The sequence below is a fragment of the Ambystoma mexicanum genome, chromosome 9, assembly GCF_040938575.1.
Source record: "Ambystoma mexicanum isolate Mex_15411 chromosome 9, UKY_AmexF1_1, whole genome shotgun sequence".
Taxonomy (NCBI): domain Eukaryota; kingdom Metazoa; phylum Chordata; class Amphibia; order Caudata; family Ambystomatidae; genus Ambystoma; species Ambystoma mexicanum.
In genome coordinates, this window is record NC_090931.1 from 1,419,673,395 (window position 1) to 1,419,686,883 (window position 13,489).

Below are 13,489 nucleotides of genomic sequence, written 5' to 3' on the forward strand. Positions count from 1 at the left end.
ACAGCTGTTGATGGAAAGATTTGGGAATGTTGGGAAGAGACTCCTTCAGAAAGAAAAAACGGTAATAAATTAAAACAAAATTCTGTCGCAAAATTAAAGAGCACCAGCAACGGGTAAAGCTGGAGACGGTGTTGGGTTTGTTCATTAAGAGAGAGAGAGAGAGAGAGAGAGAGAGAGAGAGAGAGAGACAGAGACAGAGACAGAGAGTGTGTGTGTGTGACCGCTCGCGCGCGTGCGCGCGACACAATGCAGAGGTTGGCCCACTATTTAGAAACCTCCCAATACAACTAGTGCGGACACACCTTTATGTGAAACAGAAGGCAGCTCCCACATTTGTTTAAGGGGCTAGATTGGAATGCGGCACATATGTGTCAGAATAGGTTTACCACCAAAGATGCCCTCCATTTCGTAAAAAATTAACCATAATAGGAACTTTACACGGAGGGTGGAAAGAAAAAAAAATACTCATCTGCAATCGTTGCCTGGAATCATGCGTATCTTTATCAGAATCGCATAAAAGGTCCCCTGCTATCAGCGAGAAACACAAGATCATGAATTGTTCCAAGTTTGCTAATCAGCGACTGAGAACCTGCTATAGGATGAATGGGAGTGGATTAGCAGGGTAGGATGTCTGTTGAGGATTAATGAACGAGTGCCTTCACCCAAGGATATTCTTGAAAGGCCAGCAACAACAGTCTCAATTCTTTGCCTGCTATCGGCCAGAAGGGCCAGGGACCCTCAATAAAAACCAAATAGTAAATTTGAAAACAGGACAAAATATCTCAAGCGGGTATTGATCATTAAGAGCCATGATCAGGCTCACTACCCATCTGCAAAGGACCAACCTAAGATGCTATACAGCCTGAAGGCTTATAGTTCTGTGCTATGCAGCAACCTCTTTGAAGGAATTGGAAAGAAGAGATGGCGTTGAGCAGTGGTGAGCAATATTGTATATAACAGATTACTGAATTACCACTGAACTTTCTGAAAATCAATGGTTTGATATAAAAATGACTTCTAGTTGGAAATATTGGCAGCGGTTATTGGGGATCAATGTGATATGATATTCTTGAAGTACTACTGCAGGAAGTTGGGGAAAGCGGACCAACCTTCCTGTTCGAGATCCTGTAATTTGTCCTAATGACCACTCAGTGAGGGTGATCGTGCCCATGAAAGAATTAGCTAATGAGGAGAGTTGACCGTCACTCAGAACTTAAGGGACGTTGCAGCATGGCATGGACTTTTAACAAAAACGAAGGCCTTGCAGCTCACGAATCAAAAAATCATTAAAGTAGTTATCGAGCCACAACAGTTGATTGGTCAAAATGATAGCTGGAGTCTTTTCAATCTGCTTAATCTGATAAACTTCTAAAAAACGACCACTTCCTTCTACTCACTGTGATAATTACAGTGTGTCATTTCTGCTAAATGTTCTGACAACCCTTATAGGTCAAATAACAATTGTATACGTTCCTTATGTCTCACATTGCAAATATTTATCAAGCTCATTATTTGCCATATTACACCCTGTATGCTTTCCCCCCTGTGCTATATAACACATTTTAACCAGGGCCAAATGTAAAGCCATCCTTACGACACCTTATGACAACGTTAATACCATTCCTTCTAAATACTGGCATACTTCAAATATTTCATTTTATACAAGTCAACAACATTTAGATCCTTCTACACAGCATAACATGTTTAATCCAGTTCCTCAAAATACTATCAACAATTTGAACCTGTCCCTTATAAACCATTTGATAACTTTTAACCAATCTCTATCATACTATTTGATAACTTTTGAATCCTTCGACACCCCTATGACAAGTATAAACCTGTCCCTCAGCATACTATTATAATCTTTAACCAGTCCTTTCTACTCTACTGGACACGTTTTAACTAGTTCCAATTACTAACTGATGAGCAACTGTTGCATGGATCAACAAAATTCTTCTTTGTATATTAAAGCGAAGAGCACAGAAACATCTGGAAACTGATTTTGGAGATTTGGAGAACACCTAGTCAATGATGAGGGTTCAAGAACACTACCAATCAATCACAGTTGCAAAACATTATCACTTATTGGTTTGAGCTAATCACTCTATTTGAAGCAATGCCTTGTTCAAAACTAAACTTACTGTGTATTCAATCCTTGGTGATCCATGAGAACTCAATCAGGGTTGATACTAAAATAATGTTTGACTCAAAGCACGTTACGTCTATATTACCAAATATCAAACAATATAATAAAAGGCCAGATGTATGTTTGTCTGATGCAGTCATGCGCAGTAGAGACTGCCTGCTTCTCCTGTTGTCACTGCTATAGGGACCTGTTGCTTCCGAAATATATAAGGCCAGGTGTAATATTAACACTCTGAAAATGTCATGAACTTTGGCCCATTTACACGGGCTTTCACAATAGTATTACATATTCAACAATGTACATAATGGAAATGCAATTGAAACAGTAAGCAGAGTGCAGACAAATAAATACAGGGGCACACTAGTGCAAAAGAGAAATAGAAGGAAGTGGGAAAGAGAGGCCTTGAGAAGAGATCAGGAAGAAGATGTGAAACTGACACACCGACAGAAGAAAGTTGGAGGTAACAGCATAAGCTGAAGGACAGACAAAAGAAAGTTGCAGCAAACTTGTAAGATTAGAGAGTAGGAAGAAGAACGTTGTAGTGGAAACTCTACAACTAAATAGTAGAGAAAGGCAAGTTGCAAAGCCATTGGAAACAGAAGTGTTTTATAGAAGACAGGAGTAGAGAGACCATCATTGGAGGCTGGAAAGTCAACAAAAGATCCTTCTGTATCCCGAGCGATAGAAGATGCTCTCAGAAGATTCAGAGTTCATCAAGAAGAGAGAAGAGCATTCCTTTGGCACGGGGCATATGCAATACCCTCGTGACAATCCCATAGCCAGGCCTACTCACCTCCAGTTTGCTGCAGTAGAATATCAGCGGGGTTGTGGGGCTTCAAACCCAGTGCTGACAGAGGTGTTTTGGCCAGGCCTGGGGGAGAGCGTGCTACTATTAGGAAACAGAAACAAAAGGAAAATATTTAGGTTTGAGAGTGAGCCACCCCATTTCACAAACTAAAGTATAAAATAAAGTTTCATTCAAACAAAGGAAAAGATTGATTACAACAAATCAAAATAAAAAAAAAATGTAAAAAATTACAAAGCGGAATTTCCATGCCGGCCTAGCAGAGTCTCAAAGGAGAATGGACATTGTAGATTCGATGTGGCAACTTGCTGCTGGCAAGGTCATTTAAACAGCTGTGTGACAAAAGGCAGGGAGAGGAGGGACTAAAGTTGATTAAAGATGGTCACCCAATCAGTTAAGAAGGGAAAGATAGGTAACATTCAAGGTGGAGGAAAGATAAATATTATTTTAACAATTGTTCTATTTCCGAACGCTACAATGGGATAGTGCTTAGGTAGAAGATGTCCATATTGATTTTTAAAGTGCATTTCTCTATAAAAAAAAAGGTCATATGACAAACGACTGTCTTTTAAATTTTAAATGTTCCACTACTGATATTTTGGTAATTTTTAAATTATTATTTTTTATTGAGAATAGCTCTCTGATCGCCTGATGCTTGGATACAAGAAGATGTCAATTTCAACTTGGTGGAAATGAAAGCTGAAAACAGTCAAAATAGGACAGCTTTTAAATAGCACCACTCTGGAGCATTGGGGGGAATTCCACAAAATAACAGCAAGTTAACAGGGGGCTCTGAGCTGCTTATTTTATTCAGAGCAAGCTCGCAATGCTCAAGGTCACCCTCAAGCGATACATATGCACAGACCACACAGAAAAGGTAGTCCAAAGAAATAAAACTAAGGTAAAAAGTGACTTAAGGAAAAATAAAGGAAATTATACTTCTTCGCAAGAAAAAAAAAACAATGCATTTGTTAATATAACAAGTGTTGTGTTTTATGTTTTTTTAAAAGTTGCAATTCACTCAAAAGAATTAGCATTGCAAATTAGTTAAAGTAAAAATCCAGATTGAATATAGAATGTGCCCTTCTTTTTAATAAAGGTTTCAGTAAAGCGGGAAGCTGCCACAGCAACGCTTATACGAATGAACTGCTGGGTAGAGGTGGCTATCCACTATACTGTCGCTTCAAAAGTACAGCAGAAGAGCATGGACGCAGAGAAAGGAAGGATTTGGGGTCTCATTAGGGGGCTAGCTGAGGAGGAATCAAGTCTTCGCTCGCTGTGTTACGTTTGTCGCTATTAGTTGTTTAAATTCTTTTGCATTTCTTTTAAGACTTGGTTTACTAATATAATTTAATTATTGCCTTACATTTTACAATGTGCCTTTATTTTAATACGAAATTGATGTCAGCTTTTCATTTTGATTTTGCGGTATTATTTCTGGGTTATGTTTGCACAGGACCACTGAAGCCGCCAACCATATACAGGAACACTTAGGGTGCTTGTTGCCGGCCCCTAACCAGGGCGGCAAAAAGGGGCCTGTCCACAGAGGGAGTTGCACAGCATTTGCATGTGCTTTGCAGCCTCCTACTTCTGAGTACTAAGGACATTCCTTGTAAGGGCATCCCCCACAAGGCACCAGTAATGTCTGGAATGCTTTTCCAGCTTCCTGGTCTCTGTCTTACAAGCTGGACATTTTAGGAAAAGAGCTTTCCAAGGAAAAGGGTAGACAGTGGTAGGGTTACTGCACCCACCATTGAACAATGTTCTACTATTTTTAGACAAATGCTATTTTTTAAGCTACGTGGTTATTTAATCGGAAGATGAGAACCATAGATATGATGATGTGCCAATAACTGTTCAGGTTGTCGGCAAAGGCCTGATATTGGCTTCCATGTATGGATAATGCCAATAGGCCAGAAACATTGATTACAATTGACCTGGAAGATCAATCCTTTAACAGTGAGCCTTTACCCACCTAAATTATCCTGGGATCTGATGTGATCCAGGTCCCATGTGCTAATGTGGGGGGTGGTGCACTTTGGTCCTAGTGCCAAGGATGGTGTTACCCAAATTGACCTTTTACAATTGACCTTTTGTCCTAATTGACCTAATTATAGTGGTCCTAATTGACCTTCTGCACAATTGACCTTTATATTATTTTAGTTATTTTATATATGTGTTGGGTTGATTTTTAATTATAAATAATATAAGGGGATTGGGTGGGGGATTGTGGGGGTTTTGGATTGGGTGTGGGGTTGTGGGGGGTTCCCCCACATATATGTCCTAATTGACCTTTTAAATTAGGTCAATTCTCCGAAGGTCAATTCTCACGAGGTCAATTGTGAAAAGATCAATTAGTATACATCCCCAAGGACGTGTATGCTCGTCCTTTTTGCATAGACTTGCATAATAGCCTGGCAGTTAAGGGGTTAATGACAATTGATAGGCATAGAGTGCAAAGGTCAAACTGCTGCATTAGATCACAACCTTCCAACTGTTGGGAATAGGGCTCAAGACTTATTAGGTCAACAGTGTGCCCGCTTTCCACACTCACAATATTTTGGCCTGAGAACAGAGACATATTGTCCTCCAGGGATATCTTTGCAATATCTTCTCCTCTCCCTAAAGACCAGTAGGTCTATGTCTCAGAAATTCAAGCCCATTGGTGATTCCTGACCCAATGTTGCAGGCTTGAAGCTTTTTTATTTGAAACTGTGTTTATCAAGCTTTCAAATCAAACCTCACCCAGCGCTGATGCGGCACCTTACCAGATCATTTACACTCCAGGCACTCGAGCCGTCCGCGCACGGATGAGGCCGGAGAACAAGTAGTGGGTGGAATTTGCAAAGGGCATCCAAAAGAGGCTGACATGAGTGCTAAGAGTCCACTTGTGCTTCTAGGTCCCGTTCCAGGAACCGCGTGTTTCTTCTTCTGACTTACAGATTCCACAGAAGCCCACACACAGCTGCAGAAGGAGGAGGAAGATGAGGGAGAGGAGGAGGAAGGGCACAGACTGGAATTCAAACATTCTCGAGTGTGCAGATTCGTACCATGAGCTCGTGCCCTGGCGGCTTTCAGGGGCAGCCATTGGCTGGACAGAGTGTTCAGTGCAAAGAGTTTAAGGGGAAAACAGTCAGCCCATCCCAAATTCCACAGGTGCAGTCCTTCAAGTCCTGGGAGCTGATATTAACCAGCACGAGATATTTGGAGCTTGCAAAATTCAGATTGAAGAGCAAGGGGGTAAAAGGCCTGCCATTGGCTAACAGCGGTCTAAAGAATGTACTGCCAGTCTGCACAACTTTCAGTTGTTATCAATGTCCTTTGCTCTGAAACTGACTCATTCCTCCATGGCCACTTTCACCTTTCCCCCAGCACGCCATGAACTCTTCACAGCAACTTTAGATGTCACCAGAGTCGTTACTGGGGGAGAGGGAACAGGGGGGGCTATAGCCCCGGGTCTTTTGGTTGCAGCTCCTGATTGAAGCTCAGGGGGCTAAAACTAAAAGGCTAGTTTTAGCCCTTGAGTCCCGACAGTCCTGACATTAGCGTAGTGTCTTTTCTGGACCTTGCACCACCTCTGGATGCGACTGAGTTCAAACCAGTGGTACAGGATAATCTTTGCATATAACTGAGGCATGCCAAAATGGATGCACCACTCCTGTGAAAACATTGCCTTTTTCATGAGATAAGTTAGGTATATGGACTTTAAAAGAATAACAAAGACGTTAAGGAACCAATTCATGGAATTACTTGTGAGAAAAATAGGGTAATTGCACATCAAACGGTGTACAAAATCCCGTTTGTCGATTCATGGAATCTAATGCACTGGATATTCCTTGGACTTGTGTGGATTTCGCACAGGCTCTGCATGTGGCTAAGAGCGGCCAAGTGCCTTGCGCGAGACTCCATGCAGAGCGTGGGTGAGGCCTGTACAAAGGGAAGAGTAGGGGGCGGAACTCGGAAAATGAGGAAGAACAAGGAATTAAGTGGGCTTTACGAGGGACGGTCCGCAGGCAGTCCATGACACGTCTACAAATGCACACGGCAAAGCGTATTCATGGATGCGACCACGCAACCTCTCGCTTGCGAAATGCCCACGCAAATCCCTCAATCTCTACGCCACCTGCAGGCAGGCATAAGTACACTGCGCATAGGATTTGCAACACAGAGGTGAGTTTGCATGTCGGATTTAGGGGTGAATGCACGCAGACGGGTTCCAATCGGACTTAGGGGTGAGCGTATGCAGAGTAGTGGGGTGCTAGGCCGGTTTACGTGAGTTTGCAGGCCGATATTCCGAGTTATACCCGAGTTACGAAGTGACATACCCATGTGTCGCGGTGCCAGCAACAGTTAATGGGGACCCTGCGCTGGGTCCCCGAGATGCAGGCCTGCTTGCGGGGGACCCAACGCATTGTTTGAAGGGAGCGTGTATTCGACCCCATGCATTGTTTGAAGGGTGCGTGTATTCGCACCACGGTGAGCGCGCAAATGTATCTGTTCTGGCTGTTTATGCTTTGCGTGAGGACGTGTCAGGGGCTTTCTGGGCGAAACTTGCGAAGAGGGTTACTTTGCGCAGTAAATTCCATGAATACAGGGTGTGTGCATTTTGTTATTCTGTGCGCAGGCTCACGCAGTGGCGTTCTCGGCGCACAGCAAATGCCAGAGAAATGCGCACTTTTCCATGAATCGGGCCGTGTGTGTGGAAAACACCAATACAAACATAAGCAGTTTGTTTCTTGTTGGCATTTCTCTTCTATATCCCAATCCATGAATGAAAATCATGGACAAGGAGGGAGCACTGCCAGTTAGGTAGAGGACTATAAGGTTATAAAGGAAATCTAAATATAACGTTTTTGATGGGATGGCTCACTTAATGCACGTTTCTACAATGCAACAGCAAACTACTTCCGTACATCATTGTGGATAAGGACTGGAAACATATAGTAGAGGCATCTTGGTCAGTTTCCAGAAAAAAGGTACTCACGTAATGCATACAAGTGTGGGCAAATCCTGTAAGGTGCATTCCATGAGATCACAGGATGCAACCTCATATTGTAACTGGTCAGCTGACCACGCGTGACCTGATTTCTCAGTGTGTTATTTCCAAGAAAATCAGTTATGCATACAAACTGAGTTTCAAATGATATAGACTCTCTATTTCAGTGTTTTAATATAAAGTTTGGTAAAGCCTATCCTGGCATGGACTTCCCGCATCCTATGATATACATCGTTATTTTTTCATCAGGGATGGGAGCACCACTGCAAATTCCTTCCAAGCCTTTGGGAACGACATGGGCCCGAGACAGTTCTAATTATTCAAACTACAATCATTTGGCGCTGGAACTCAAAATGCCTTAAACGATCTGAGCTCTAATTCGAGGAGTTTTAAGGGATGAGAGTACATATTGACTCAAACTGGCTAGGATGCATGAGTGGCATCAAAGCAAAAGACTCCTTGCCACTGCTTCATTTTGAGATAGTGGTAAAATGAAGCCAGCGGGAATTAAAATGGCGGATTTCTACTGCTCAAAACAATTCGATTGTATTCGAGACCAATATGAGGCCAATCAACTATTGTTAATTTTGATGTGATGATCCTCTCGAGTTTCCTCAAAAGGCGTTTGATTGAGTGATATGGACGGCTATGATTTTCCCAATATTCCAAGCTATGATTCGATGCAGGCACTTTAAGGCTTGTCTGCCCCAAGTTGCTTCCTATTGCACTGAGGTTTCCCCCACTTTGCACTGATCAACACTGCACCAGCCGAGAGGCTGCTATGTCCCCACCAACAGGACCGTTGCACTCCTGAGCCGATGCCAATGGGCCGCAACCAACTAATTGCCGGGATTGCAGGACAACCGGCCCCTTTAGAAACCGACCACCATCAGAAAAGGTTACATTGGAATTAGGAAGAGAGCAGTGGGGAAAAGGAAGTGGAAGCAAAAAGCTGCAAGCGTGAACAGCAAGGTCCCCTCCCCCCAAATAGGAGTAAATTCCAATAGCATTAAAACAGGACCTTTTAGGGGCACAGCGCATGCTGGTGTTATCTTTCTGCTATTGGCAGTTTTCTAAGCAGCCTGGATGTATTGCTAGCCTTCAGCTAGGATTATCCACATCAGCTTGGCACGCCTTTTGGATTCTGGCCCCCATTATCCCTAACCATGCTGTCTAGGGATGATGGGATTTGTAGTCTAACATATCTAGAGCGCCAAAGGTTCAGTGGTCCACAAAACTATGTGTATCAAGGGATTGCAAGCTTTCGCATTTAGGATGTGTTGGACTACAGCTCCCATCAGCCTTTGCAGGCATAGTCAATGGTTGGGGATCTTGGGAGTTGTAGCCTAAATATCTGGACTGCACAGGTTGCCGACCTCTGACATAGATAGAATTTCATGCAACAACTTCTCCAGTATCAATGATTCTTACGCGGTGGAAACCTTTTTGAATTCACCTCTGGCTGGAATGCCTAAGTACAATAGGGTCAAGAGTGTGTCACAGAGATTTCAAAGACAGTTTCTAAAGATTGCCTAAAGAAAATATATTCTTTGGAAAAAAGTTGATCACTTTTCAAACTCCCCAAAATACATAGTTTCACCAATGTAATCTATTAAATAGGTGGACAGGCCCATCAGGAAAAGTACAGGGCTTGTCACAATAGTGTGTTGTCTCTTAAAGCTGGAAAAGCCGGTGCAGAGTCAGTTGCATGACCAAAGCAATGGTTCCCTGGCAGAACCCTTGATTTTCCGACTGTCTTTCAACATTAATCTACCATGTTTTAATTAAAAATGTATGTAGAATTATTATTATTATTATTATTATTATTATTATTATTATTATTATTATTCTTTTACAGCACTCTATCCAGCACAGCAGCCAACGTTGATATCAAGATGCACTGCTATGCAGATGACCCATCCTTTACCTAAAGATCACATTCATTGATGGCATAAATTGACTCAAACACTCTCTGTCCCTCTTCCAAACATGGATAGCTAGTGCCCACCTGAAGCTTAACCCTACAAGTACAGAATCCATTCTTCTAGGAAACTCCACCGAGCATGTCTAAGTCTGGAACTGGCTGAGGGACATGCACATTGATGGAGTTAGGCCTCCAGTGCCACCCACTGCAAAATCTGTCAGCGTAGCCATCAACTTTCCATTCAAAACACGCATGGCCAAGAAGATCCAAGCCGCATCTAACCAGACTGCCCTGGTCATCTCCCACCTAGACGGTGGGCGACACCCTCCTAGAAGGAATCCCAGGTGCAACACTGGTCCCTCTGAAAACAGTTGAGCATGTTGCAGCGTGCCTCATCGGGTCTAAAATATTGAACCACATCCCCCATACTCAAGAGGGTAGATTGGCCACCCTTTCAAGACACATGCTCAAGACATTTAGTTTCACCTGTAGAGCAGTCACAACAAAAGCACCACTCTACTTCGCCATGAAAATCACCATCTCTGGAGTCCGGTGCATCACCGGCGTCCACAGCATGCCCAGGTTGGACACAGGCCTTTTTCTGCTATCCACCCGGTTTCAATGACAGGTTAATAGCACAGATAAGACTGGCGCCTATTCAGTAGGAGCTAAAGACTCTACTCTTCAATGAACATATAGTCAATCACTGTTAGCCCCACTTAACCTTATTTCTTCCCCTCTGGGGTTCCCATCCTCCCCACTACCCATCCCATAACTCTGCTACCCCTGCACCTTACTTGTAGCCTCTGGGTGTATCCCTTTTGTACAGCATTTTCTAGCTAGGCTTGAGTGTTATACATCACATACATAATCTACATACATACATACAGGCTCAGACTGGCCTTTAGGGCAATAGGCCCATGGTCAAACCAAAAACGCAAAAATCTGGCGTGGGCCAGTTTCTTTGTTTAAAGTGGGCACATTTTTTGGCCAATGTGGGCCAGTGTGATGAGTTACTTCACTATGCGGCTAGTAGTTTTGACCAGTGTTGCTGAATATTCTTTAAAATGCACAATTTGCATCAAATTGTATCAAAAAATACTCCCCCTTGGGTACTATTCAAACGGTGTCAAAAAAGGAATGAATTGCCATTTGCAAGTGTGGGCCACTTTTTCATTGGTGCCCGAGACAATGTTCATGGCCCAGTCCGACCCTGCATACAGGCGTATATGACAGCAGCTCACAACACAAGCCACTGGGTCAAGAGTACCAGGGATGGGAGAGGGGCTGCTCTGGTGACCCAAAACAGCAACGTTGGCACAGGAAGATAAAGTGATGTGACTATGCCAACGCATGCTCCAGCGGGAAATTGGAGATTTGCACTCATGACTCCCAATCGCAGGACCTGGCACATTGAACACTAAGGGGTTGGTGGGGGCTCACAAAGAGGTTACTATGAGTATCTTTGAGTTGCTGCTGAGCAGCACTTTTTCTGATACACAAGGAAGAGACTCCTGACTTATACTTTTGGCAAGTCATGGGAAACATGTAGATGCTCGCAAGAACTTCTTCATAAATTGAATAGCCCTTTCCAGGAGTAAGTCAGGGCAAGTCAGAGTTAGTCATGGTCCCGTCTTTGTGATTTGACTCCAAGTGACCATCTTCTGCAAAAATGGTTCTATGTCATTTCATTGATGGGTGCAATGTCGATGTTTTTTTTACGAGTATGTTTTACCGAAAAATCTCATCGAAATGTATTTATTTTTTATTTTTGGGTGGGGTCCCACCCCATACTCCAATCCCATATTGTTTTTGACCTATTCCTGATCCCCCCACCACTTATATATACTTTTCCAACCCCCTATATATTTTAATGAGTTTTTTCAGTAAAATATACTTGTAAAAAAAACATTGACATTGCACCCGTCGATGAAAGAACGTTATACTGCAAAAATCCAGAAGTTGCCACTTTATTATTAAAAGGAACTTGCCTTGCTACTAGCCTTTGCTACTACATAATGGAAGACTCACAATTATATTCTAAAAAAACAGAAGTAACTCTTACCCAACATTATGTGGAGTACAATGACTCTTGAAAAAATGAAAGTACTGTTTGTGCTTTGTGCGGAGATTAATTTCGCAACTCTCTATTATGTTTGGACAGACGAGGTGGGTTTTGCGTTTTCCAACACCGCGCTCTGGGCCTGATTGTGATTGGCATGTCTCAAATTGTGGGGTCAGAGCTGTATTCGGTTTGAAATTGCGCATTTGCCCAGCTTGTTCCGAAAAACCAGAGAATGATGATGCAGCTGGCCCTGGCTACTGAAGTAATGTTGTGATAGTGCTTAAAAACAAGACCTGTGCAGTGGGGATATTGGGGGGATTTCCGGAAAGCAAGGTGCTTCTAAAAGGTCCGGGACTGTGGCAGAACCAGTCACATAGGTGCCAACATGACCCATTCCAATCTGTAGGTGCTTACCAAGTCCAGGAATTTCCTTTGCATTCTGGGACGTGTAGCGTGAGTTTCATAATGGGAAAAGTCCCAGAATGCAAAGAAAAAAACCAGGACTGGATAAGCACTGATAGATTGGAACGGGTCATGTTGTCAAGTATGCAATCATGACTGTCTCTGCCGCCAACCATAAGGGTTTTCAGATTCTAAAGTCTGTAAATGAACCTCACAATTTCTACCAAGCAAATCTGCAAGCCAGAGACAGCTGTGAAGTCATTTGGAAATAGCGGCTGCTCCCAGAATGCATCACGGCAATGCTCAAAACAAACAGCGGACACACCCTAGACCCAGAGCTGGGCCGGTGCCCAGCTCCCTGTTGGCAAAACATGGTGTGTTCTTGACACCTCTCTTGGCAGAGAGCGCCAGCTCCCTGTTCCTGTTCGTCCACAGAACATCAGCCCGAACCACCGCCCCTCTTCAGATGTGTTCTGTTCGTGTGATTCTCAAAGGTCACCAGAATGAAGTTAACCCTGAGCATGCCGGCTAGATAGCTACACCAAGACTCCAGATCCTTTGCATTTCTCTTAAAATAAGAGCTGATGGTCTGTTCTGCCCCTTAAAGTCACAGGGGTTCATTTTGCAGGCCCCATTGGTGTTACGACTGTCTTAACACCTTCTTTAACGACCCATGGAATTTTCGTTTGTTTTTTTAGGTGGAATGAGGTTACTGAAATGACTAACTGTGCCCCCCATGCTTGTGCACTATGCCTAAAAAATAAGCACATTGTTTAATTGCATAATGCATTTTCATGCTGCTGTTAAACTAATAGATTTCTACGGAATCTCCTTGAGTTTACACTTGAGTAAAGCAGGCTGATTGCATGGGAATCTGGTGTGAATGCCTCCCGCAATTGTTAATTGCCCGAGGCATTCACATATTACCACAAATGCAGTGGACAAGGGAACGCGTGAATGCAAGTGCAAACGGACGTGCTCCCCTCTGTGCTAATTGAAACGTAAATGAAAATGACCCTCACTGGAATCATAGCCTTAGGTGGGATATAAGAAATGGGATTGCCAGAATTACCGGCCCCAGTATTACCGGTGCTGGTGATTCTGGCATTTATTTGCCGGTACAGGCCTGAACTCCCAGCAGGCCTTAGGTT

At 43.2% G+C, this 13,489-nt stretch overlaps 1 protein-coding gene across 4 annotated transcripts in view; it reads right to left on the minus strand.

Annotated features, from left to right (window-relative positions):
* TNS1 (tensin 1) overlaps positions 1-13,489 on the minus strand; it is a 2,137,091-nt gene that overhangs the window by 101,683 nt on the left and 2,021,919 nt on the right. For all 4 annotated transcript variants that reach the window (XM_069616815.1, XM_069616816.1, XM_069616817.1 and 1 more), the window contains one exon: positions 2,940-3,035. In XM_069616815.1, coding sequence (XP_069472916.1) covers positions 2,940-3,035 — 96 coding nt within the window. The remainder of the gene's footprint in view (positions 1-2,939; positions 3,036-13,489) is intronic.